The sequence below is a fragment of the Emys orbicularis genome, chromosome 9 (assembly GCF_028017835.1).
Source record: "Emys orbicularis isolate rEmyOrb1 chromosome 9, rEmyOrb1.hap1, whole genome shotgun sequence".
In the NCBI taxonomy this organism is placed as follows: domain Eukaryota; kingdom Metazoa; phylum Chordata; order Testudines; family Emydidae; genus Emys; species Emys orbicularis.
The window spans coordinates 26659592-26684416 of NC_088691.1; the positions used below are offsets into that span (position 1 = coordinate 26659592).

The window sequence follows — 24825 nt, forward strand, 5'->3', positions numbered from 1 at the left end:
TGGTGAGCTCCCCAGGCTGGGCCTGGCTGCTGTGGTCACTGATCAGCAGTGACCGTTGCTGGTTGGTGGTTTCACAGCTCTGGCGGCAGGCACCCCAAGGTGGGTGAGGAGAGGTGTATCTCAGCGAGCCAGACCCCGTCCCATGGGGCCTGGGAGCGTCAGCACAGACTGCGTTCTGGGGGATCCAGTGCAGAGCAGGGAGCACCAGGGCGATATGCTCAGGGCGACCGGCATGGCTGAACCTCTGGGATGCTGTGCTTGGCATCAGCAGGGTAGGGGCCTCTGTTCCTAGCTACAAGCAATGCCAGGTTCATCAGAGGCACTGGAGCTGCCGGCAGCTCCCCAACCCCCCAAAATGCTCTCCCCCCTCAGTCCTGCGTGGCCCCGATGCACTAACCTGCTGGCCCTGTTTCTTCAGATGGGAGGGGAATGGTACAAGGGCTGGATGGGGCTAAATACATGCTGGTGTACGGAGTGCTGGTCGCAGGTTACTCTGGATCTGGGGGAGCCAGCCTGATCTTGTCTCTGGGACCCCACACTGCAAAGAAAAGAAAGATCTTCTTTGTGGCGAAGGAGGCCATGAAATTAAAGATAGGACCCTCATTCTCAGCATTGTAAAATGCCACCAGCGCTACCCTAACTCTGGGGTGGCTTACACATATGAACCCGAACCCTAACTCCAAGTGGCCTTCCCATAGGTACCCTAACCCTAGGGCAGGGAGCCCTACCCACAAGAAACCTAACTATAGGGTGGGGAGTCCTACCCATATAAACCCTAACCCTGGGGTGGAGAGCCCTTTTGTTGCCTGCCCAGATGGGCCTCGAGATGGCAAACAGGGTTCGTTGCCCGGTGTGCTTGGCTCCAATAAAGACACTGAGGGGAGAAAGCAAGCCAAGTTTATTTCAGAGCTCTGAAATGGCACTAGGAGACCAGCCTGTCTCAAATCAAGTGCAACACATACATGCATGTGTCCCATTTTATATTCCAAGCAGTTTCTGTGTAAGCCTTTGTTCTGGCTTTTCCCCCTTACCCCTCCCTCCTTAAGCAGTTACAGTTAGAAAAGTTCCCATGCTTATCTTTGACCTTGTAGACTCTACGTAGTAGGCTTGCAAGCTAAGACAAAGCAGGCCTTTTCCTCCCCCTAGGTTTGCTAGTGCAGCTGTCTGCTAGAAAAGCTGACCAATACATTTCTGCTTCAACATGTAAGCAGTTAGCATAGAAGTAGGTGAGAGTTCACAAGATGGAGTTCTGTGGTTCAGGTAGGCCCAGAGCAAAAGAACTTCATCGGCACTTTTGGCCTTCCACTCTCCCGAGTTACCTGGTAGCTATGCCTAGTGGACCCCAACAATCCCTCCTTTGAGAACACTCAACAAACCTTTGTCAAAGTTTTCTCATACTCTAAAGACAAAATGTGATTAAGCTCCATGCAATCAGGATTATCAATGAGAGGGTATAAGGAACCTCTGGGGTATGGGAGGTACAAATCTTACATATGAGCACTTTACAGCAAGCGAGCAAAAGGAAAAGGACAAAACATATCACAACACCTGTGAGCAAGATGCGAACAATGCCTCCCCCTAGTCTGTGATAAAAAGAAATGCTGTGAGAGACCCTAAACCTGAACCCATATTGTGATTACCACAACCTAAATGCCCAGAAGATAATAAGAATTGTTGACACTAAACAAGTCAAAAAATAACAAGACCAAATACATAGGCCAGGTCGGCCTTCTGTGAGAAAATAAAACCAATGCTCAGGGTTCTCGCGGGGAGTATGCTGTGGCTGTTCAGAGAGATCACAACGCATTCCCAGCAACCCTTACTGTCTTTTGAATAACAGCTTAAGTCCCAAATCGTCGCTGGAAGCTTTCTCAGCAGGGTGGACAGTCCACTGTTTAGGAGTGGGCACTGCTTTCAGTCGAGAGTGATGAATCCAGTTCTTGTGTCCTTCGACCTTTGCCGCTGTGTGGGTGACAAGTAGGACGGTGTGGGGTCCCTTCCACTTCTCTTGGAGAGGCTCGTCCTTCCAGGTCCGCACGAGAACGGAGTCACCAGGCTGCAAGGAGTGGACCGGAGTATCCAGCAGAAGAGGCTGTGAATCTTTGGTGTACCTGTGAAGAGAAGAAAGAGCAGCAGACAGAGAGCACATGTACTGAGACAAGAAACCACACCCCACTTCCCACTCCCGTGCCAGAACTGGGGTACCATTCATAGGCCATGCTCTTCCAAACATAATCTCGAAGGGACTAATCCCTATCCTGCCCTTAGGGAGAGCACGAATGCGGAGTAACACAAGGGGCAAAGCATCAGGCCACCTAAGAGAGGCCTCCTGACAGACCTTTGAGAGGTGTCGCTTGAGTGTCTGATTTGTGCGCTCCACTATCAGATTCCATCCACTGGGGGAGGCCGAAGCGAGGAATGATCTCCTTAACAAACTTAAGAGCCACTGTTTTGGTAGTGTTGTTACAACATGGGAAGGCTTCAGGCCATCCACTGAATCGATCCACTAAGACGAGAAGGTACCTGTACCCTTGGGTCCTGGGAAACTCAGTAAAGTCTATTTGCCACACCAATCCTGGGCCTGGGGTAGGTTCCAGGGTGGCTGGTGGCACTGCTACTCCTGGTCGAGCGTTATTCTTGTGGCAGATTAAACATTCAGCTTGTACCTGTGATGCTAGGGGTTTAAGTCCAGAGGTTAGAAAATATTTATTCATAAGCTGGATAAGAGCCTCTCTGCCTGCGTGTGTGGTTTGATGCAGTTTCTGCAACCCTGGTCGAATTAGGCCCTTGGGCAGGAAGATTTTTCCCTCTGTGGAATAAAGCCATCCCTCCTTTTCCTGGAGACCGAGACTGTCAGCCAGGTTTCTGTCCTCTTGGGAGTACTGAGGGGCTGCAAGCTCACCTACTGATGGGATAAGGGCATGCATTTGGACATTCTCCTCTGTTGGTGACTTCAGGGTAGCAGCACGCTTGGCTTCCCTGTCTGCTCTGGCATTGCCCTTGGTTACATCTTGATCTTCCTTTTGATGGGCTTTGCAATGTACCACTGCTACTGCTGAAGGGAGTTGTACCGCTTCTAACAGCCGGAGAATTTGAGACCCATGCTTGACCGGAGAGCCTTGGGCTGTTAGCATTCCCCTTTGCTTCCACAAACCAGCGTGAGCATGCAATACCCCAAAAGCATACTTTGAATCAGTAAAGATATTAACCCGTTTGTCTTTTGCCAGCTCGAGTGCACGAGTCAGGGCCACTAGTTCAGCAAGCTGGGCAGATGTTCCCGCCGGTAAACTCTCAGCTTCCATGGTATCATGAAGAGACACAACAGCATAACCAGCCCTCCTTTGCCCATCCACAACAGTACTACTTCCATCCTTATACCATTCCAAGTCAGCATTTGGAAGTGGTTGATCTTTTAGATCTGGGCAGCTAGAATACTGAACATCTATGATTTCTAGACAGTCATGTTCCTGCTTTTCTGTGATTGGAACACAAGAGGTAGCGGGGATCTGGTTCTTCATGGTTCTATTCCCTAAAACAATTAGTCTGGCATCAGTGTCATGAGAGTGGGCCCCAGCCCCATCAAAGGTTTCGTGTACAACCCCTTGTTCAATTGGGAAGGAGGGTGGTGTTTTAGCTGAGAAGAACTACTTGTAAACATTTTTCCTGGTAATGCAACCCCTATCTTAAGTGTTTAGAGTGTCTAAACTAAAGCTCAGACTCAAGCACGGGGTGGGGAAACTTTTTGGCCTGAGGACCACATCTGGGTATAGAAATTGTATGGTGGGCCATGAATGATCACAAAATTGGAAGTTGGAGTGTGGGAGGGGGTAAGGGCTCCAGCTGGGGGGGGTGGGCTCTGGGGTGGGGCCAGAAATGAGGAGTTCAGGGTGTGGGAGGGGGCTCCGGGCTGGCCAGGGAGAGGGGGAGGGTTCCAGCTGGGGGTGCGACCTCTGGGATGGGGCTGGGGAGAGAGGCTTGGGGTGCAGGAGGGTGCTCCGTGCTGAGACCAAAGGGTTCGGAGGACGGGAGGGGGATCAAGGCTGGGGCACAGGGGTGGGGGGAAGAGGCTCAGGGGCGCAGGCTCCGGGCGGCACTTACTTCAAACAGCTCCTGGAAGCAGCAGCACATCTCCCCCCCCCCCCCCCCGGCTCCTACGCGGAGGCACGGCCAGGCCACACTGTGTGCTGCCCCGTCCGCAGGCGCTGCCCCCGCAGCTCCTGGAAGCAGCGGCATGCCCCCTCCCACTCCTACGCGGGCACTTGCCCCTGCAGCTCCCATTGGCCGTGGTTCCCGGCCAATGGGAGTTGCAGGAGGGTGGCGCTTGGAGCCCCCTGGCTGCCCCTACGCAGGAGTTCAAGAGCCGGATTAAAAGGTCCGATGGTCCGGACGTGGGCCGTAGTTTGCCCTCCCCTGCTCAAGCACTAGGTTGTTCTCACTCCCCTTCTGCCTCCCCAACCTCAAATTATTTCATAATTATGTCTTGCTGCAATTCTCTTCAGAGACGTACATACTCGGTCGCAGACGTGCAGGCTTCAGAAATAGACCATTCCATCACAAAGCAGATAGAAAGCCTGGAAACAGAGATGGAGCTCAGGTAAGGGAATGTCATGAAGCTTCTAACAGGCAGAACTAGCTCTCATTTTTATAGCACCATCATCCCAAGGTACCCTACACTTTCACCATTGCAGCCATTCTGTGAGACCTGGGAGAAGTAAAGAATAGCAAATAGAACTGACCTGCTCTGTGTAGTTTCAGACAGAATATAGCTATCAAGTGAGAATTTCCAAGATACTGGGGCTATGAACACTATTTATGCAAGAGAGATGTATGTCCATTTTGCTTATCTGAAAGATGTTAGCACAGCACCTACCTGCATGATGCTGAAGCAGTGGCTTGGTACAGATTCAGAAGAACGAATTTCCAGCTGAGTCATCAATGCAGCTTTGCAGCAGACCCTACCACCGTACAAACAATCAACTAACTGAAGCTGCTTTCCATAGTTTTTGTAATGTTTTGGGAATATGATATTACTGTTCTCCACGAACTACTCCAAATTCTTTTCCTTGAGCTCAAATGCGTGTCTGTTTCCAAAGGAGTGCCCAGATAGCAGATCTGCAGCAGAAGCTATTGGATGCCGACAATGGAGACCGGGTGAAGCAACGCTGGGAAACTATTGCAACTATTCTAGAGGCAAAGTGTGCCCTGAAATACCTAATTGGAGAGGTACATTCTTTCTGCATTGTGGCACACCCATCTGCTTAGGATTGCTGCACTGTATTTATTAGCTATAACCATATCTGCCTCAAAGAGCTCATAATCTCAGGTTAGACAAGAATAGAAGGAAGTAACAAATGTGGTGATACATGACAGGGAAAGGGGTTGTGACAAGGGTCATTGGGTGAATAGTGCATTCATTTTGAAGGTTACATAGATGGTTGTTTTAACAATAGTTGGTCTCCTTGAAATGGGTTGTATGGGTAGCCTAAAGAGAGGGAAGAGGCATGCTGGATCGGTTCAGAATGAGATTCCTGGCCTGGGGAGTAGCATGGAGGCAAGTCTGGGGGAAGACACATAGGATGCATCCTTGAAAAATGGCTTGGGAGGTGAGACACCATCCTTGAAAAGGAAGAACTTGAATCTGACACAGGAGGTATGGTGGAGCCCATGATGGTGTTCAGGGAAGAGCTGACCATGGTCATAGCTACAAGTGAGCCATGTAACTTTCTGGTGCAGCATTTTGGAAGGTTAAGAGTGAGGGATGAAGTGTGTAAAGAAAGCCAGAAAGGAGCAAGTTGGATTAGTAAAGGTATGATACGATCAAAGGCTGATTGGGACTTCCAGAAACTGGAAGGATGGGTTGTGGAGAAACAGGAATTTATTAGCAATGTCTATGGTTGGGAGGTGGGAAGATAACTCATTCAGTCTCTGACAAGATGGCTTTAAGTTGGCATCGAGACACCCAGTAGGAAAGGTAGGTTTAAAAAAAAAAACACACACACAAAAATTGGACAGAAGTAAATCTTGGAGGCACTGGCCTGGAGACACTAATCAGATCTTTGTGAGCAGATGAGTTTGCCTAGGGGCAGTGAGGGCAGAGGACAAATCTCTGGGGGTACTCTGAGTGTGAGGGAGGAGGGGAAAACAGAAAGAGTCCCTGAAGGAGTAGTCAGCAATGATAAGCACAGTCTATAAAGGTCAGGCAAGGAGTTATTGTCTTTCTATGTGGTGGGTAACTTTGAGGGATAATAGAAGAGGCCACTCATAAAGGAAGCATAAATGGAGTGGAGGAGGAGGAAACCAGACTTGTAGAGAATCAAGGAGAGAGTTAAAAACTCAAGGCAGGAGAAGTAGATGTCAAGTCCAAGAAGACTGGAGACAAATGAGGTAAGTGGGATCAAGAGAGATCTGAAGACTGGGGAGACCATGGCATACCGAAATGCAGAAACAAAGGTAATAGACGATGATGGAGTCATTCTAGTAACTGTTGTCAGTGCTGCCTATTCTGTCTGTTTCCATAGTAAAGTGTGTGCGCGGGGGGGGGGGGGGGGTGTACCTGATAATGGCTTTCAAGTGTGTATAGCTTTAAATTTGACTCCAGCACCCTTGTTGCTGATGTTCAGTCCCAATCATATGCTGTGGAGAGTGGCACCCATTTTCCTCAATAGTCTCCTTACTGATGTCTTTCAGCTGGTTTCCTCCAAAGTGGAGGAAAGCAAACTTCACAGCAGCCTGGAACAGAGCAAAGCTAATTGTGCAGATATGCAGAAAATGTTGCTTGAAGAGCGAAACCAGGTGGCAGATATAGAGGCTGAGCTCCAAAGTCAGTTGGTGATGCAGGAGCAGCAACATCAGGAAAAGGTAAAACCCAGGGGTGAAGGAGTTCCATGATTAACACTGCATGGCTTCCGTGGGGTTAAACAAATGCCTTGGAGCTGCTCCTAAAGGTCTGCCCATGAAGAAGAGTTAAGGGCATGATCCTATATCCAAGTGCCTCTTTCCTTAAGAGAAAAAGGGTTAAATTAAAATCAATTTGCAACCTGAGCTGCTTTTCTGCATGCTCAGCCAACCAAAGGAATACTGTTAGCTCCATGCTGAGTGCAGCATCAGTCTGCCTTCAGTGATGAAGGGTCTTTCGGGGGGATCCCACAGTGGGAATGTTGAAAGCACCAGCTCCAGGGTGGGCCCTACAGTAGCAAACAGCAGTGGAATACACTATCCTCTCCCTCAAAGCTACTAGAGTTTAGTATAGCAAATTGCGTTGGCCGAGCTACTGAAGCAGAGCTTTCCTAGCCTAGCTCTGAGATTGTCCCTGAAGGGTAGGGAAGGTGTTAAAAGTTGGGAGACTGTAACATGACAAGAGAGAACTGTTGGCCTGTTTGGTAGGATAGAGGAAGTTAATTGACAGTGAGGCTTGTATTCCTCCTGACCTCAAAACTGAAGGTCCAGTCTCCTGTTGGAGAATGGTGGAGAGGCCACCTCTGTGGATGTGGAGGCGCAGAGCACTCCTAGGCATTGAGCAAGACCTCCTCCTGACTTGAACAATCTGCTAGCAGTTTAGAAGCAGTTTCTACCTCTCAGACCCTAAATAACCCTACATATTTCATCCTTTTTCTTGTGAACAGGATGAAGAGCTTGAGAAAATGAGGGAACTTTGTGAGAAGAACCAAGAGCTTCTCCAGGAGAATGAGTCCCTCAAACAGGTAGGGAAGGGTGTGTGCATAGCCACCTGGCAGCTTATTGGTGGCACGGTTTGTTAGGTTTGGCTACTTATGATGCAATGAAATTCATCTTCTTTTCTAACAGAAATTAATACTCCACCAAATTGCCAGCGGACAGAAGCTCCGACACATTCAGCAAATGCCGACTCAGTCCCCAGATTCTCCCTTTGATTATATTCCACCCAAGGTAAACAACTGCCATGTGCTAATTGCCACACTTCTCTGTGGCTGATTGGGCTCTGTATGGATAAAGATACTGGCTAACAAATCTTTCAAACTTCCCTCTTACACCTGAGTTGCTTTATTAGTCTTCTTTGTTCTGAAGACTGGGGTAGATGCATCATCTGCCCTAGGCAGGCCCCAAGGATTCCTCCCATCCTCCTCTTTAGCAAAGAACTAGAATCCTTTTGTAACCGGTTGGCACTGTTGCTCCTCTTCTGTCTAAAGGAAGCTGTCACACCTTGTATGTTGATACAGTTTGCCTTGTCCCCACCCTCACAAGCAGGCTGTTTCCTCTGCAGCACTGCCAGCGTTTGCTGAGCCAGGGAGCAAGAAACCAGAAATCAAGTATAACCTATGGCCTGCCAATATGCTAACCACTAGCTATTGGAAGGAATAATGTGGTGATTTTGGATCACCACATTTTTGTTATAGCTGTGTAGCATGGGGCAGTGCACCAAAGTTCTGCAAACTGTTTAAAGATAACAAGCTAAACCAGCTGCTGCTTTGAACTGTTAAGAATCCCTGCCAACCTGATGACTTGGCACCTCCTTGGTCCTGCAGTTCTCTTGGCTGTTCAAGTAAGCTGGGTGTGATGTGCTGCTGGGACTCTGGAGTAGTCCGAATTCTGACACATTTGAGGTCTCAAACCATCTAATTTCCATCTGTAGCCAAAGATTCGCCGTCAGACAACTGCAAAACCCCGTGCACAGACCCCAGAAATGGATGTGCAAGAGCTGTTCTCTGAATCCGAGGAGTCTGGAGGGGAGATGGAAGATGCAGAGTGGGTGCCGATAAAAGCAGCCAAAGGATCCAAGAAAAGCCTATCAGGGGTATGATCCAGTTACCTTTCTCTGCCTCCGGCTTGGGTTACTAGCTCTGACTGAGGGGACCACTTACATGTGTCATGATGCTGCCTGGCACATGCAGAATGAAACACAGCTGAACTGTGGGGTTTGCACTGGCATCCTGAAGCAAAAGCCACTTACTCCAGCAGCACCAGAGGGCATTTAGTTGTGGCCAGTAGTACTTTGGATGGATGGTTTGTCTGCCATCCACCTGAACACTTTAGATAGCAGCAAAAGTAGCAAGTGCTCCAGGGCAGCTGTACTTCCTGCGCATCAAAGGAGTTTGTAATTCTCTGAACTGCTATGCTCGTGCATGTGGCTGTTCCAGAGAGAAACTGGCTAGGATTGCAAAGTCCCCCTGCAGACAGTCCCAGCTATCGTGTGATGCAGAAGAAGCTGAGTAGTCAGCTTCTATGTGTACAGGGCTGCTGACCCCGTGGGGAGAAGATGGGTATGGAACACTAAGCACTACATGTAGAATGGGAAAGGGGGACAGAATAGAAGATGAGTGAGGTAGCGTGGGAGATGATAAAGAGGCAAAAATATTGATGACACTGGTACCATGCAGCTTTCTCCACAAGCGGTGATGGGTACCAAATGAAGCACGTGCATACAACTAAAGAATGGCATTTGGGAGGTAGAGAGATGCGTTAAACTTTGTGGGAACTTCCCCTTCCTTCCTGGTTCCCGTTGTGATACCTTGTTCAGGCTCTTGCTCTCCACTAAGATTTTTGAGGGAGAAGCAGTGTGGACGGAGCTTGCATGTGCTGAACACTTTTAAGTCAGTAAGAACCAATGGGCCATTCTAAGCTTGAATTTCCCCAAAGCCAGAGCTCTGATCCCCTATGAAGGCTGACTGCCTTCTCCCTCAAATCTTTTTTGACAGATACACTCTGACACATCTGCAAGCTACATGCAGGCTCCTCAACTGACCTGAAGGGTGGGGGCCATCCACATTGAAACTGCTGCTTGGCATCAAAGGGAGTCTGTAATTCTGAACTGCTGTGCTCAGACCTCATTTAAAAACTGGGCAGTTTCAGAACAGCCATTGCAGGGGTGAGAGTGGCTTATTGTACTTCACACTTAGAACTTAAAACTGTGCCACAAAACCAATGCAGCCCTTTTACTTCTGAACTGGGATGTGCATTGGCTTTATCTGGAAGAAACTCTCTAGTTTCATGCACTTAGACCTGTGAGTGAGACTGGCTGTTGCTGGCATGTGTAATGGGTACATGGAGAGGTCTCAAGCTTGAATTTGACCTGGTGAGGTGATGAAAGTTATTGTGATGGTGCTGAAACACCAATATTCAGAATGAACATCTACTCCAGGAGATGGCTCAGTGGGTCACATGCATCTCTTTTCTGGGGATAGAGTGGCAGTGAGGTGAGGGTCATGGTAATTTATGCAATTTGGTGTCCAGTACTAGCACTGGTAAAGACCCTCTGACTGCTGGGGCTATCTAGACACAGCCCAGCAGCAGTGGAACTGTTATTACCTTGAGTTCTCTTCTCTTAAAAGTGTTCCTGCCGGGGCCGATGTGGAAACAGGCAGTGTGGCTGCAGGAAGCAGAAGCTAGGCTGTACCGCAGGCTGTAACTGCGATGCAACAAAATGTAGAAACCGTGATTCTGGCCTGCTGGTGAGTACTACTGCATTTGGCGCTTGGACCTTGGTGCTGGATGCACCCAACGTCTACCCGATAATTTCCATATAATCTAATTCAGAAAGACGAACATGGGCACCCACAAGCTAGTGGTGCCTATGCACCTTGGCAACGTAAGGTCTATCCCTATGTTGGAAACAATTGTAAATGTCACTGCGTCTAATCCACCTGGTGCATCTTGCCATGTTAACCATGTTAGTAGCGCCACCTGCTTTGCCAGCCTGCAGCATTAAAGTATATGAATGTGGGAGTCTTCCTACTGGTCTCCAGTCTTTGGGGTTAACTTGCTGCAATCTTGCAGATGCTTCTCAGAGGATAGGTAATGGTAGTCCCTTCTGCCTGGTAGCGGACATGAACTTGTGCCTCTGGTCCAAACTGTACAAAAAACTTACTCCACTCCATTTATTCATGGCTTTTTAAAAACCTCCAAAGAGGAACGTAGCTGGTTTTAGCTACCTCACAAACCATCCTGATCATTTATGATTCCAAATAGTAGCCCTATCTGCCTTTTGCATTTGAGTTTGACTAGCAGTCTGATACTGGGAGGCCTCTGCTCCAAACCTCCCACCCTGGTAACCTAGAAAGCAAAATTAACTGATTTTTGATCCCTTATCACCTTGAAGAACCAGTTGCCTTATAACATGTGCCCGGAACTCCTTCCTGTCCTTCTCGTGCCCTGGTCGATGAAGGTGCAGCGGCGGCTAAAGCGGCGCTTCAGGCGGCCTCCGATGTGGCGGACGCAGCCGCCCCTTCGATGGCTGCGGCTGTCTCCATGAGAAGGGCGTCCTGGCTTTCGCTCTCTACACTATCAGCTGAGTCCCAGTCGATCATGCAGGACCTGCTGTTCGATGGTCGGGCCTTGTTTGCAGATCAAACAGACACACGTCTGCATAGGATGAAAGACTCCCGTACCACCCTGCAGACGCTGGGCCTGTACGTCCCACCGGCCAAGGACAAACCCACGCCTCACACCTCCGCTCTACCTGCTCGGGGCAGATGTGAGTCCCCGCCTAAGAAACAGCGGAAGCAGAGGCGCAGGTCACAACACCAATCCCATTCGGCCCCTCGTCCTGGGCCCTCTAAGGCCAGGAGGCCAGGGAAGTGGTGTTTTTGACTGGGGGGGGGTCAATGGGCCTGTTGCCAGGTTAACCCCCCCAGTTAATAAAGTTCAGGTTTGCAAATCGTTTACCTGCCTTCTATCTGCAATGGTTCCGTATCACTACGGACCGCTGAGTCCTCAACACTATATCCCTGGGGAACAGGTTACAGTTTGTTTCACCACCTCCCAGTTGCCCTCTGGCCAGGGAGTCGGCGGAGGACCCGGCACATGCGCTCCTTCTAGATCAGGAGGTACAGCGCCTCCTCTCCCTGGGAGCCGTGGAGAGGGTACCTTGGGAATTCCGGGGCAAGGGATTCTATTCCAGGTATTTCCTCATCCCGAAGGCGAAGGGCGGGCTTCGGCCCATCCTCAATCTGCGGAAGCTCAACCAGTTCTTGGTTCGCTGCAAATTCCGCATGGTGGCCCTAGCCTCCATTATCCCCTCCCTAGACCCGGGGGATTGGTTTGCGGCGCTGGACCTCCAGGATGCATACTTTCACATCCACATTGTCGAGGGTCACAGGCGCTTCCTCCGTTTCCTGGTGGGTCAGGACCACTACCAGTTTACGGTCCTCCCCTTTGGCCTCTCGACGGCCCCCAGGGTCTTCACGACGTGTATGGCGGTGGTAGCGGCCCACCTCAGGAGGAGAGGGCTGCAGATCTTTCCCTACCTTGACGACTGGCTGCTCAAGGGCAAGTCCTGGTCCCAGGTGCAGCAGCAGATAACCTTCCTGCTACGCACCTGCTCAACTCTAGGCCTAGTCGTAAACAAGGAGAAATCCACGTTAGTACCAGTCCAGCGCATAGAATTCATAGGAGTGCTGCTAGATTCCCGGGCGGCCACGGCCTCCCTTCCAAGGGACAGGTTCGAGACACTCAAAGGCCTCATCGCCCCCGCCTTCCCCGCTCCCATACTCCGAGCCGGCTGCACGCCCTGCAGCCGGTCCGGTTCCGAACTGCGCCGAGAGACCACCTGTACACGCTCGTGCTCCACACATTGCATCTCCTCACCCTCGCGTCCTGCCCCGCCACCAAATGGCGGGACTACTTACTGCCTGTGGAGGGTGAGGAGCCGCGGTGGGCCAGCCTTTATTCTACCTTAGTCCCACAGCCCGCCGGGGACATCGGTTGGCGGCTCCTTCACGGAGCCATGAGCACGGGCGTGTACCTGGCGCGGTTCACCCCTATTCCCAAGGCCTGCCCCTTCTGCGGCATGAGGGAGACCCTGGTGCACGCCTACCTCGAGTGCGCCGGGTTGCAGCCCCTGTTCCGGCTCCTCCAGAACCTCTTGTTGACGTTCTGGCTGCACTTTTCCCCACACCTGTTCATTTACGCACACCCTATCCGTGGCCCAAAGAAGTCGCGAGACCTCCTTGTCAACCTCCACCTGGCTTTAGCCAAACTCACCATCTACAATACCAGGGAGAGGATGTTGGACAAGGGGGTGCTCTGCGACTGTGGGGCCTATTTCCCTACCTCCCTGGTCTCGTGTCTCCGGGCAGAGTTCCACTGGGCAGCGTCCGCTGGCTCCCTTGACACCTTTGAGGAGCAGTGGGCGCTGTCCAGGGTTCTCTGCTCGGTGTCCCCATCCGGCACCCTGATTTTGAACCTTTGCCCGTCACTCCACTCCCTGTTTTTTCATTAGTTGTCCCAAGAGATTAGTTGGTTCCTGGGTCCAGTGGTCCCTCCTGCTAGGCTGGGGGAGGGGCCTTTAGAAGTTGTTTCCAATAAGGCCTCGGTCATGACCTTCCTGGTGACTACGGCTCGGCTGTGCCTTCAAATCCTCGGCCACATGGCTGTATGCACCTCGGTGATGCGACATGCCAGGCTCCGGATGAGGCCCTTTCAAATCTGATTGGTCTCCCAGATCTCCCAGGCCAGGGACGGCCTGGACAAGGTCATCACCGTGCCACCAACGGTGGTGGCAGATCTCCAATGGTGGTCCCTCCCGAGCAACATGCTCCAGCGTATCCCCTTCCGAGAGCCCTCTCCCACACTAGATCTAGTGTCGGATGCCTTGGACCTGGGCTGGGGAGCCCACGTGGGGGACTTCAGGACCCAGGGGTTGTGGTCATCCGAAGAACTGACCCTGCACATAAATGTCAGGGAACTCAGGGCGGTGCGCCTGGCGTGCATGGCTTTCTGCCAGCGCTTACAAGGGAAGGTGGTCAGAGTCCTCACAGACAATACCACTGCAATGTATTACATCAACAGGCAAGGGGGCATGCGCTCCATGGCCTAAACCAGGAAGCCCAGCTCCTGTGGGAGTTCTGTACAGCCCCCACCTGCCCGGCGAGAGCAACACGCTCGCGGATCGCCTGAGTAGGGTGTTCTCACACCACCACGAGTGGTCCCTACACAGGGAGGTAGCGGAGTGGATTTTCCTACAGTGGGGTACTCCCCAGGTGCACCTGTTCCCCACCGCTCAGAATCGCCTGTGTCCCAGATTTTGCTCCAGCGTGGGAGAGGGTAAAGGGACCATGGGGGACGCGTTCCTGCTCAGCTGGTTGGGGCCCCTGATGTATGCCTTCCCGCCTTTCCCCCTCATAGGCAGGGTCCTGCAGAAGGTGAAAACAGATGGGGCAAGGATTATCCTGATAGCCCCGGATTGGGCCCGTCAACACTGGTATGGGACCCTACTGCAACTTTTGGCGGCCCCCCCCTCGCAGGCTGCCGCTCCGCCTGGACCTTCTCTCCCAGGATGGAGGTCGTCTCCTCCATCCCAATCTGGCCCTGCTCCACCTGACAGCGTGGCTGCTCCGTGGCTAGATGCGGAGGAGGGGAGGTGTACCGAGGCTGTTAGACGGGTCCTGCTTGAGAGCAGGAAACCGTCCACACGGAGGTCCTACCTGGCTAAGTGGTATCGGTTCTCCGTATGGGCAAGGGAGAGAGGTTCCTCCCCTGCGTCTGCTCCGCTCCAGCTGGTCCTGGATTACTTCCTGTCCCTTAGGACCCAAGGGCTGGCCCCTTCCTCGATCAGGGTGCACCTAGTGGCCATCTCGGCCTTCCACTCTCCGGTGGAGGGACAGTCAGTCTTCTCCCTCCACATGACTTCCAGGTTTTTAAAGGGGTTGGCTAGAGCGTTCCCTTATGCTAGACCCCCAGTTCCACCTTGAGACCTGAACCTGGTACTGTCGGGCCTCCCTTTGAGCCCTTGGCCACGTGCTCCTGGTCCCACCTATCTGAGAAAGTGACATTTTTCGTGGCTATCACCTGAGCCCGCAGGGTTTCGGAGCTTAGGGCGCTGACCTTTGAACCCCCGTACACTGTCTTCCATAAGGGGAAGGTCCAGCTTCACCTGCACCCGGTCTTCCTGCCAAAGGTGGTCTCAGCATTTCATATGGACCAGGACATCTTCCTGCCAGTCCTGTGTCCTAAGCCCCATTTGTCCAATGAGGAATGACGCCTACACATGCTAGATGTGCGTAGGGCGCTGGCCTTTTACTTAGACCGAACGAGGCCGTTCCGGAAATCTCCTCAGCTTTTCATTGCTACAGCCGAGCGCACGAGAGGGCAACCGGTTTCCACCCAGCGGATCTCCCGCTGGATCACCTCGTGCCTACGCACGTGTTATGACCTGGCTGGGGTTCCCCCACCTCCTATTGTGAAGGCGCATTCGACAAGAGCCCAAGCCTCGTCAGCAGCCTATGTGGCTCATGTCCCTATTCAGGACATCTGCAGGGCTGCTACGTGGTCCTCTGTCCACACTTTTTCATCGCGCTATGCGATCGTCTCCCAAGCAAGGGACGATGCCTGGTTTGGTAGGGCGGTGCTCCGCCCGGGTAACCGTTAACACTTACTTATCATTTTGAACTCCTATCCCCCTCCGTCAGGTATAGCTTGGAGTCACCTACTGTGGAATAAACAGGAGCAATCACTCGAAGAAGAAAGGACAGTTACCTGTTCCATAACTGGCGTTCTTCGAGATGTGTTGCTCCTGTCTATTCCACATCCCACCCTCCTTCCCCTCTGTCGGAGCTGTCTGGCAAGAAGGAACTGAGGGTGGGGGGAGCAGGCAGCCCCCTTTATGGCGCGATAGGTCTGCACCACTCCAGGGGTCACAGCGGTGCTCCCCCACTACGGATGCTGCTAAGGGAAAAAACTTCCGGCACCGGTGCACGTGGCAAGCACACACGAAGCTAACTGTCCTTTATCCTGGGGGGGGAGAATATACCTCAAAGGCATAAGGTTGTAAAAGAGGGGATGGCTGTTAACTTCATGAGCCAAAACCCTTCTTCTGCAGGTAGTTCTGCTGTGGTAATTTCACTTCTCATGTTTGTTCAGAGGAGTGAAGTTCTGGAACAGCTTTCCAAGAGCAGGAGTGAGGGCAAAAAAACCTAACTGGCTTCAAGTCTGAGCTTGATAAGTTGTTTTTGGGTGGTGTTTTTTTTTTTTTTTTTTTTATGGAGGGGATGGTATATTAGGACTGCCTATGTGGCATGTGACTATCAGTGACAGCCAATAGCAAAAAATCCCCAACTGCTGGAGATGGGCTACTAGCTGGGGAGGGCTCTGAGTTACTAACAGAATTATTTCCCCAGGTATCTGCACAAACTGCAAGTCACATCTTTATACATTTTGAAATGCTCAGGGTCTTCCTTAAGTGGGGAAAACCTTGACATTTCATCACTACTCTTTTTCCACTTTGGAACTCCTCCTTAGGTTGATATGTGAATTTTCAGCTGACTGTAGTTATTAAAACTGCACTCCAGAAGCTACTTTCTAGGGGTGATTAGCTTACAGCACTGACTTGTAGAATGCTAGGTAGTTACTGCTGCAACAGGGTCAGGCTCTGACAGAACATTAAATAAAGCAATTTGAATGATCTTCGAGCATTTCCTCGTGCTGCATACTGCAGGTATGCTACTGGCTACTACTACTGAAAGTGGTCAAAGTGTCTTCTTGCATGAGCACGGTTAAGTAGATGCACAAGATAGCTATTACTAATTGCTCCTAGGCTGAGACTCTCCACTTGATATGGTGTGCCTTGCTCCAAACTAGACAGTGTATTAGGAAAAACATCCCTCCTATTGAGAATCAGCCAAAAAATACACAACTGAAGATGCAGGATAAGTTTCTTTATGTAGTTTATTGGACTGGCACTGTCAACTATTTCAGCTCTCACAAGTTATTGCTTGCAGAGTTGCATTTTCTTTCAAGCCACGATCACTTCAATAACTAAGCTACCAGAAATCTATTTTGTAAAAGCCCAAATGCTTAGCCATTTTGAAAACAGGGCCTAGTCACCTTTAGCTAAAAGGCTCAGTCCAATGACTGTCATATGTCCTACCACAGTATTGCTATATTAATTCTCACCACCTCCAGTGGTACCCAAACAGTATGAGTTGCACATTCACTGTCTTTAAACAAATCTACTCTACTAACTTTAGCTTAAGAGTAACAAGGTGCATGACCAACTTCTGCTGGTGAGAGAAAAGAAGAGCTCTGTGTAGCTCAAAAGCTTGTCTCTCCATCAACAGCAGTTGGTCTAATACAAGCTATTACCTCGGTTATCCTGAGAACCAATACAGCTACACCCCTGCACATAGCTTAAGAGTAAGCAGTTGCACAGTAACAAAGGTTGGACCATATTCCAGGAAAAAGGGGATCATTTGTTTGAAATACTACCTCCTCTTTGCATAAAATAGTACGATCCAACAGTTTTTCAGTGGCTATAGTGAATATTTTTCAAAGAAAGTTAATACTGACATGACACTTAATAAAACTATTTGCTCATCTGTTTTAAAGCAGAGGCTAAATGTGTTAGTCTGTCTCTTATCCCTATGTACATTAGGATCCTGTGAACAGCAGTGAAGTAGGTAGTTAAAAATCAAAGCCACTGACGTTATGTACTTCCCTCCTCCCCCTTTTCATCCCCTGCCCATGATGTTCTAAATTCTTTGTAGCAACTCAACCTAGGGATCACTGCAGACAAGCTTAATAGGCAGCTGCAGTTGAATGAGAGGATATATAAAAAACAAATATGCAATAAGGTAAATTATGGTATTCCAGATTTGGGGTGGCATGAAAACACTTCATCTAAAGAGAGAGATTATTTACTTTAAAAGGAGACATATTCGGAGTAGCAGCTCAGGAGCAGAAAAAGAATGTTCTCAAGAAGTAAACCAAGACTTTTTCTGGTTATTTAAAAATTGACACTAACTTCAAACCTAGTTTAAAAAAAAAAAAAAAAAAGTCCTTTCAAATTCTACACCTACCTCTGATTCCTTTTAAAAAATTCTCTGAAGAGACAGTATAGTAAGAAAAGCATCTGGCAGAAACTGCACTCTGCAAAGCTTCAAGCATTTCTATTTGAATTACAAGAGAGACAGTCAAGAGGAGATGGAACAATGCACATAACTCTGGTACAAGACAGAAACCCTGAATAATAATGAACATCATGGTGAGTGAGCACCAAAAGAGATTTTGAATCACAGACAAGGTTAAAAAACATCTTTTATTGCAGCACCGTTCTCCTAGCAATATCATTCTTCTCCTGATTCCATTAACTCTGAATATTTACACATTTTCTGTCACAATTTGTGAACAACATTTTGGCAAGTTCCAACTCGGCATCAGACTCAATATGAATCACACCTCTGAAAAAGTATGGAGACTGGACTGAATCCCTTTACAAATTATCATAATCGTCATCATCTTCATGCTTCCTTTTCAATGGATTTGCCTCACTGGCTGCATTCTGTGATATCATATTTGTAGTAATCAGAATGTTTTTTGATCCAATTAATGAAGGATTAATCAGAACATTCTGAACTGTAGGTGTAGTAGGCGTTGCTGCATTTAAAAAGGAAAAGAAAATAAAGTGTTTATTAGCTGCCAGTGTCACTATACAACTTCAGGTCCTGTATAGAAAGAGCATTTAGTGTTTCAAGCTAATAAAAATATAGTTTCCAATTATAGGACATGTAATGTCCCAAAGTAGAAAGTTGTGCTGCATGCTAATATTCCTGTTTATTTTCAATAATGTTCACTGGAGTATCCATCACATAATTGTGGATTTGTCGCAAAGCTTAAATGAAAATTTGCTATATTGTTTCCTTCAGGTTTTGTTAGTATTAGTACTCTGGTTGCTTGTTTTTAAACAGGCTTAGTCCTTAAAGGAAGTTTTTGCTGTTTATGTTTGTTGAAGTAGGATCTATGACAATTTTACTGATAAAGAGATAATTAAGAGAATTTGTAATGGTTTAGTAGCAGAAAGTGAATCAATAGTCAAGTAAGACTAACAATGGCTTTGGTACATTTGTACTGGTTATGTTAAGACTAAAGAATTGAAGACCAAAATAAAGTTGAAAAGGCAAGCTTAATTCTGGCATTTCATGCCTTCTGAGTGCTTGACTTTTCAAGAGAGAGAGAGAGAGAGAGAGAGAGAGAGAGAGTGTGTGTGTGTGTGTGTGTGTGCGCGCGCGCGCGCGTGCCTAGGTTTTTAAAAGAGCAAATGGAAGAAAAAAATTCCATCATGTGGCATCACATTAACCACAGGGGTCATTAATAGGGTTAGAACCTTTAGATCCACCATGCAGATCTCTTGCACCTCAATAAAAAAACAAAAATATGTGGTCTTTTTAAGAAGTGGTGTAGGTCTCAAGACATCAGTGTTTTGTAACTTATGTTATACCTGATTTGACTGTTGTCTGAGAGGATGGGATTTGTACAGTAAACCTTTGACCTGTCAGCGATACCGGAGTGCCAACTTTTGTTGAAACAGCTACTGTTTGTGCTGAAGGAGTTCCTGAAATACACAATGATTTCATTAGAGGACTCAGGGCAGGTAAATATACAACTCTTTATATTACATAAAATGTCTTCAAAAACTGAACTTGCTACTTTCATATAGAAAAGAGATAATTACTATTAAATAATATCAATATACATTGATATTTCATAGCTAGGTTTGATCTAGATCCTAATGATGGCCAGATATGCAGAGTAAGCTGTGTGCAGCAGCATGCATACATTTGTGTATGAACACTAACAGTGAAACTCTCAGCTGGCCACGACACATGCACTCACAGAGGTAGACATGCACAGTTATATGTATATAAATGCACATGCCCAACTTAAATTCTGGTTCAAAATAGCTCAGTCAGTAAAAAAATCTGTTTCAATCTATAGTTCAGGGTGTAAGTCCTCCTCAGAATGTAGTTTGCATTTTTAAAAAAGTCATTCAACTAGTTCATTTTTCTCTCCTGAAAAAGTTTCCATTTTATAGAACAGGTCAGAAATACAAGAATGGTATCATCATCCTAGATACTAAATAAAAATGGTCTAGCTTTGGTAATTTAGAGAGAAACTTATTTTCATTGAACTTCCATTGCACTTTTCTAAAAACCCATTAGGTTGTTAGGATATCAAAGTTCATTGAAATGGTGAGTTGGATGTTATCTATTGTTCCTTAAAAACATACTCCAAGATGGTTTTTAACATGTAAGAATATTCTTCAAAATTCAGAACTGTTCCATAGGTTTTGAGTTTTTTCTAAGCAAGGTCAACATGGCAAACCCTAACTGAGCTCTCTCTTACCTAACGTAGGCGTGCTAGGTCTACTACTTACAGCACCAACACTTAGTCGGGGTACTGTTATTCTTCCCGCAGAGGAAGTGACCTGTAGAGAGAGAATATATGCATTCAGATTAGAACCACCATTTCAGTGTTAAGAATCATTGATTATTTCTATGATCGCATATGTACGCTCTGCAAGTATGGAAGAGTAACAAAATATGAACACGTGATCATGCACAGCCTATTGCAATGCAACACTTATGTCACAGAATTTACCCACTGGGACAGTTTCTCAAACTCCTCACACTGTGAGCTACATCCCAGCAGAAATGCCTTGTGGAACCACTAATCCACCATACTTATGCACAAAGTACAAAATCCCTGCCTTTTCAAAAACTTAAGCGGTTTGAGTTATACACGTGTAAAAGAAATTACATTAAATATTTAATTTTAAACACACCATTTACAGACTAAGGCCTTCTAAACTTTGTTTTGGCTCAGGATGAAATTTGTTACCTGCGTAGTGTTTACAAGGGAAGTGTTGCTACAGTTATAGCAGTGTTTTAATATTGTGGTAGCACTAACCAATTTTAATATTGTAGTTACAGATACTAACCAATCATTTATACTGAAACTGCATGGCTAGTTTTGAGTAATACAATAATTTTCAGTACTATTCACTGTATATGTGACCACAAATACTACTATTACATTAATAAGAAGCAATACAATTTATTTTGATTTGCTTTTTCAGTATACTAAGCCCTTGCTCTGGCCTATGCAAAAAGAATCTAACCAAAGGAGAAGTCTTCACTTTAGCAATTTGTTTATCCAGGAAAGCTTTGTTCAGATTCTGTGTCTGATTTTCAATGACTTTCTGCCTTTTACCCAATATTCCAGCTGAGCTGACTGAATGGTCCAGCAGGATACACCTAACCTGAAATCCTTTGTGCTAACCATTAAACAACACAGCCTCTTTTACACACAATATTAAAAGGTAACTGGTGGAAAGAATATCTGCCAGAATTAATTTCAATATACTTTAGCACCCAGAGATCTCTACTAGTATGTGCACCTATGTTCGTACCTTGAGAAAAACTGAATAATTTGAGCATCACGTTTAATAAAATGTCATTATCAAACAAAAATCCCATTTGGCTCATAAAACTCTTACCTTTTTTTGCAAGGACTTAAGTCTGTAATTTGGAGCTGTTAAACAGTATCTATCAGGTGGCAGTCTGGGTCCAGAATACGGCTTTATCAATGGCAGTGGGGTCTGATTCTTTTGTCTTGCAATATCTAGCAAAAACTAGGGGGAGGAAAGGGGAAATAGTTATCAATACCCACGTTCTTTTGTTATGTTACGATACTCTGAATAAGCTTTACTTACATCTCTTGGGGGAGGAGAGGTAAATGACTGGTCTGTTCGACACTGGATTGCTAGTCTCACATCATCTGCATCAACACTGGACTTCTTAGCATGACTTGAGTAAATTTTTGCATCTTCCAATATAGTAGTCACATACCCTTTGAAGAACAAAACAGAATATCTCCCCCTGAACATGTCTAAAAAAATAGCAACCTCTTTTCACAAAAATGTAGTAAAAGTTCATGTACTCTACATGTTTTCCAGAAGCTATGCAAGAAAATTATTTCCTGACACACATTCTATGAAACAAAAGATCAATCTATCTCGTCACAATCAACAATACATTTATTAAGTGTGACAAAAATAAATCCTTAAATACCATCTAGTTTTATTTAGTTCCTCTTTTCCTTCAAAACATTTTTTTAAAACAATTGTGCTTACTGAAAATCTAATAGCAATGACTTGTGCAAGACAGTTCATGGTTTTTCTATCAAACATTTGTTTATGTACATGAAGCCTAGCATGCAATATAGCTCCCACTTGTGCCACAGTCCAGGGCATCTCATCAGCAACATCTGCAAATTGTGCCAAATAATGTGGTGGGTTTTTAATATAATTTTTTTTTAAATGGCAATGCACTCATTTTTACTTTTGTTCTCATGCTAAGATTGGAGCCAAAAATTCCACAGGTGAAACTGTACAGCAGCAACACACTGCGCCACAAATCTTCTAAACATCCAATTTTTTTTTTCTGTGACATACGTTGGAGAGTTAGGAACACGGAAACTGCCACAGTGGATCAGACCAGCAGTCCACCTAGCCCAGTATTTTGTCTACAAGTGTCCAGAACCAGATGCTTCAGACAATGACATAAAATCATCCTGATTGGGGGGAGGGATAGCTCAGTGGTTTGAGCATTGGTCTGCTAAACCCAGGGTTGTGAGTTCAATCCTTGAGGGGGCCACTTAGGAATCTGGTGCAAAATAAGTACTTGGTCCTGCTAGTGAAGGCAGGGGGCTGGACTCGATGACCTTTCAGGGTCCCTTCCAGCTCTGAGATAGGTATATCTCCATTAAAAAAAAAACAAAAAAAATCTCTGCTAATCAGAAATTGGTTTAAACCCTGAAACACAAGGTTTACTAAAGTTTTATTGTCATTACTGATAACTCTGGATATTCTTTCTATCCCTATTAATATCCAATCACCTTCTGAATCTTGATAAGTTCTTGACCACAATGATCTCCCATGGCAATTAATTCTACAACTTAATTACAAGTCATGTGCAAACATCTTTTCTTTTATTGGTTTTCAACTTTCCACTTTTTAATTTATCATAGAATATCAGGTTTGGAAGGGACCTTAGGAGGTCATCTAGTCCAACCCCCTGCTCAAAACAGGACCAATCCCCAGACAGATTTTTACCCCAGTTCCCTAAATGGCCCCCTCAAGGATTGAACTCACAACCCTGGGTTTAGCAGGTCAATGCAATTTAACTGAACATCCACCTATTCTCCTATGCTAAGACACACAGGCAGGCACTCCTGAACTTCCTTCTCTGTACCATTCATTACTGTACATACTTAAACAGTCCCTCTTATTGGTCTCGTTTTCCCAGGCCTTTGATCATCCTAACTGACTTTCTCCAAAGCCCCTCCACTTCTGCAATAGCCTGTGTGAGAGAGGTGCCCAGTACCACCTAGGGGAGGTCACACCTGGAAAGGCAGCGCAGCATGTTCTGTATTTAGCACGTTGACAACTTACTGTATGCAAATTCCAACATCTGATTGATAACCCGGGGTTCATACTCCGTGATCCCCATGTCCTTCAGGATCTGGGCCATAACCTGCGTTTGGGAAGAGAAACACAGCGTGAGTCTGTTACCGAAATATCGGGTCCACCTAGCTGAGAGCCAATAACAGCCAGACAAGGATAAGGAAGAGTTGCTTTATTTTGCAGAAGAAAGGAGAGCTTTGCACCTTGGTACAAAAACTTTGTTTTACACACATTTTACAGATTTTTTTATACACGTTCAGACAAAGGCCCTTGCCGTGTTAACACTTGATTGGTGGTTGTTAGACCCGTGCTTTTGCTATTTGGTCAGTGAAAACCAGCTTGGGACCAGCTCTAACTACCTTAAGGCCTTGAAAGGGAAGACAGTTGAAAAGTTCAGGCTACTGTGTACTTGAAGTGTGCTTTCCCCTAATGGCCACTGGTTGACATAAAGGCTGCTCTGTTAAGGGGGGTCACTAGTAACTTTTACAGTCCCCCCTTCGGGCCTGACAAATTCAAAAATTGTCAGGCTCGTTTCGCAATTTGCAATTAAGCTGGAGGGACAGATACTGGGTTTTTTTTATGGACAGCAGAGCTTTTGATTATAGCATTACACAGGCATTTGGCACATTGTATTATTATCCAGATAACACATAGAAAGAAAAGAAAGAAAAGAATTTATTTAACAATTGTTCAAAAGAGTCCCGTAAACCATGACCCAAGGTCTGGAAGGAGGTCCTCAAAACTAAAGGTGTGATTAAGAGATACAGCACGGAAAACAACAGCAGCATTTTTAATGGCTTGTAAATTTTGCTTAATTAAGCTGGGATGATTAACATAGAAACAACCTTTTTTTTGATGCGAGCACAAGTCCCCCCCCCCAATTGGTTTATATGCTTGGCAGGAGCATTGAGAACGTTTGCACTTCCACCCAGAAAGTTTCCAAGTATGTTTTCATGGCCACAGATCAGATCGTACTCCTGATGTGTTTGTAAGGGCAGTGGGCCAAGCCTGAACATGCTAGATTCCACTGCAATGCCTTCCCAGCCTTAGTGATCAGGCGCTAACCTCCCCCTGCCAAGAGCGCAAGGAGCTGGGCACACTTTGCTTAGAGGCTAGAGCCCCAGCTTCTCAGCGCTCCTTCGCCTGAGCAGCAGCCGCGCACAGGACCCGGCCGGCCGCAGCGAGGACACCCCGAAGCCGCCGCCCCGCCGAGCCCTCCGCCCACCCCGGCCCGCGACGCCCCCACTGGGAGCCCCCAGCTACCTGAGCATCCTTAGGCGCGCTCTTGGGAGACGCCATCTTGCTTTGCTCCATTGCTTCCGGTCAGCTGACCTGCTTATTTCCGGGGCTGCCGTGTGAAGAACCGCCCTTCCTTCCCCCCCGTGTGCTAGTGAACATGCGCAAGCGCCTCCGCACGTTCCTTTTGGGCATGCGCCGTGGCGTGTCAGGGCGGCAGTAGAACTTGCCTTTCAGCGGTGCGCTGGGGGCTGCGCGTCCCTGGGTGCGCGGTAAAGCCAGAAGCCGTGAGACCGCGGCTCTGTAGGAGCGGCAGGACCCAGCTCCCGGGGTGCAGCGCGAGCATCTCCGCTGCTGCTTGGAACGCGAGGGTCCAGGCC

At 47.5% G+C, this 24825-nt stretch overlaps 2 protein-coding genes across 2 annotated transcripts; one reads left to right on the forward strand and one right to left on the reverse strand.

The window, feature by feature from the left end:
* The first annotated feature begins 826 nt into the window (after positions 1 to 826).
* On the forward strand, positions 827 to 11224 carry LOC135883701 (chromosome-associated kinesin KIF4-like). Its single transcript, XM_065410936.1, has 8 exons — positions 827 to 838; positions 4500 to 4594; positions 5094 to 5223; positions 6688 to 6858; positions 7623 to 7700; positions 7804 to 7905; positions 8609 to 8770; positions 11072 to 11224. The coding sequence occupies exons 1-8, from the start codon at positions 827 to 829 to the stop codon at positions 11222 to 11224; spliced, it is 903 nt and encodes a 300-aa protein (XP_065267008.1).
* Positions 11225 to 17985: 6761 nt separating this feature from the next.
* TAF9B (TATA-box binding protein associated factor 9b) lies at positions 17986 to 24528 on the reverse strand. Its single transcript, XM_065411045.1, has 7 exons — positions 24473 to 24528; positions 23198 to 23279; positions 21458 to 21594; positions 21242 to 21376; positions 20089 to 20170; positions 19184 to 19297; positions 17986 to 18342 (listed from the first exon to the last, which is right to left on the reverse strand). The coding sequence occupies exons 1-7, from the start codon at positions 24521 to 24523 to the stop codon at positions 18179 to 18181; spliced, it is 765 nt and encodes a 254-aa protein (XP_065267117.1). The 5' UTR covers positions 24524 to 24528; the 3' UTR covers positions 17986 to 18178.
* Positions 24529 to 24825: the final 297 nt, after the last annotated feature.

Bases quoted from the DNA above. Each gene is read 5' to 3' on its own strand.
- TAF9B (XM_065411045.1), bottom strand. From the start codon at position 24,523: ATGGAGCAAAGCAAGATGGCGTCTCCCAAGAGCGCGCCTAAGGATGCT. The intron at 19,298-20,088 runs GTAAGAGAGAGC...TGTGTATTTCAG, and splicing joins ACCTAGCACGCCTACGTTAG to GAACTCCTTCAGCACAAACA. The intron at 18,343-19,183 runs GTATAACATAAG...TTTTAAATGCAG, and splicing joins TCAGACAACAGTCAAATCAG to CAACGCCTACTACACCTACA.
- LOC135883701 (XM_065410936.1), top strand. The intron at 4,595-5,093 runs GTAAGGGAATGT...CTGTTTCCAAAG, and splicing joins GAAACAGAGATGGAGCTCAG to GAGTGCCCAGATAGCAGATC. The intron at 5,224-6,687 runs GTACATTCTTTC...GATGTCTTTCAG, and splicing joins TGAAATACCTAATTGGAGAG to CTGGTTTCCTCCAAAGTGGA.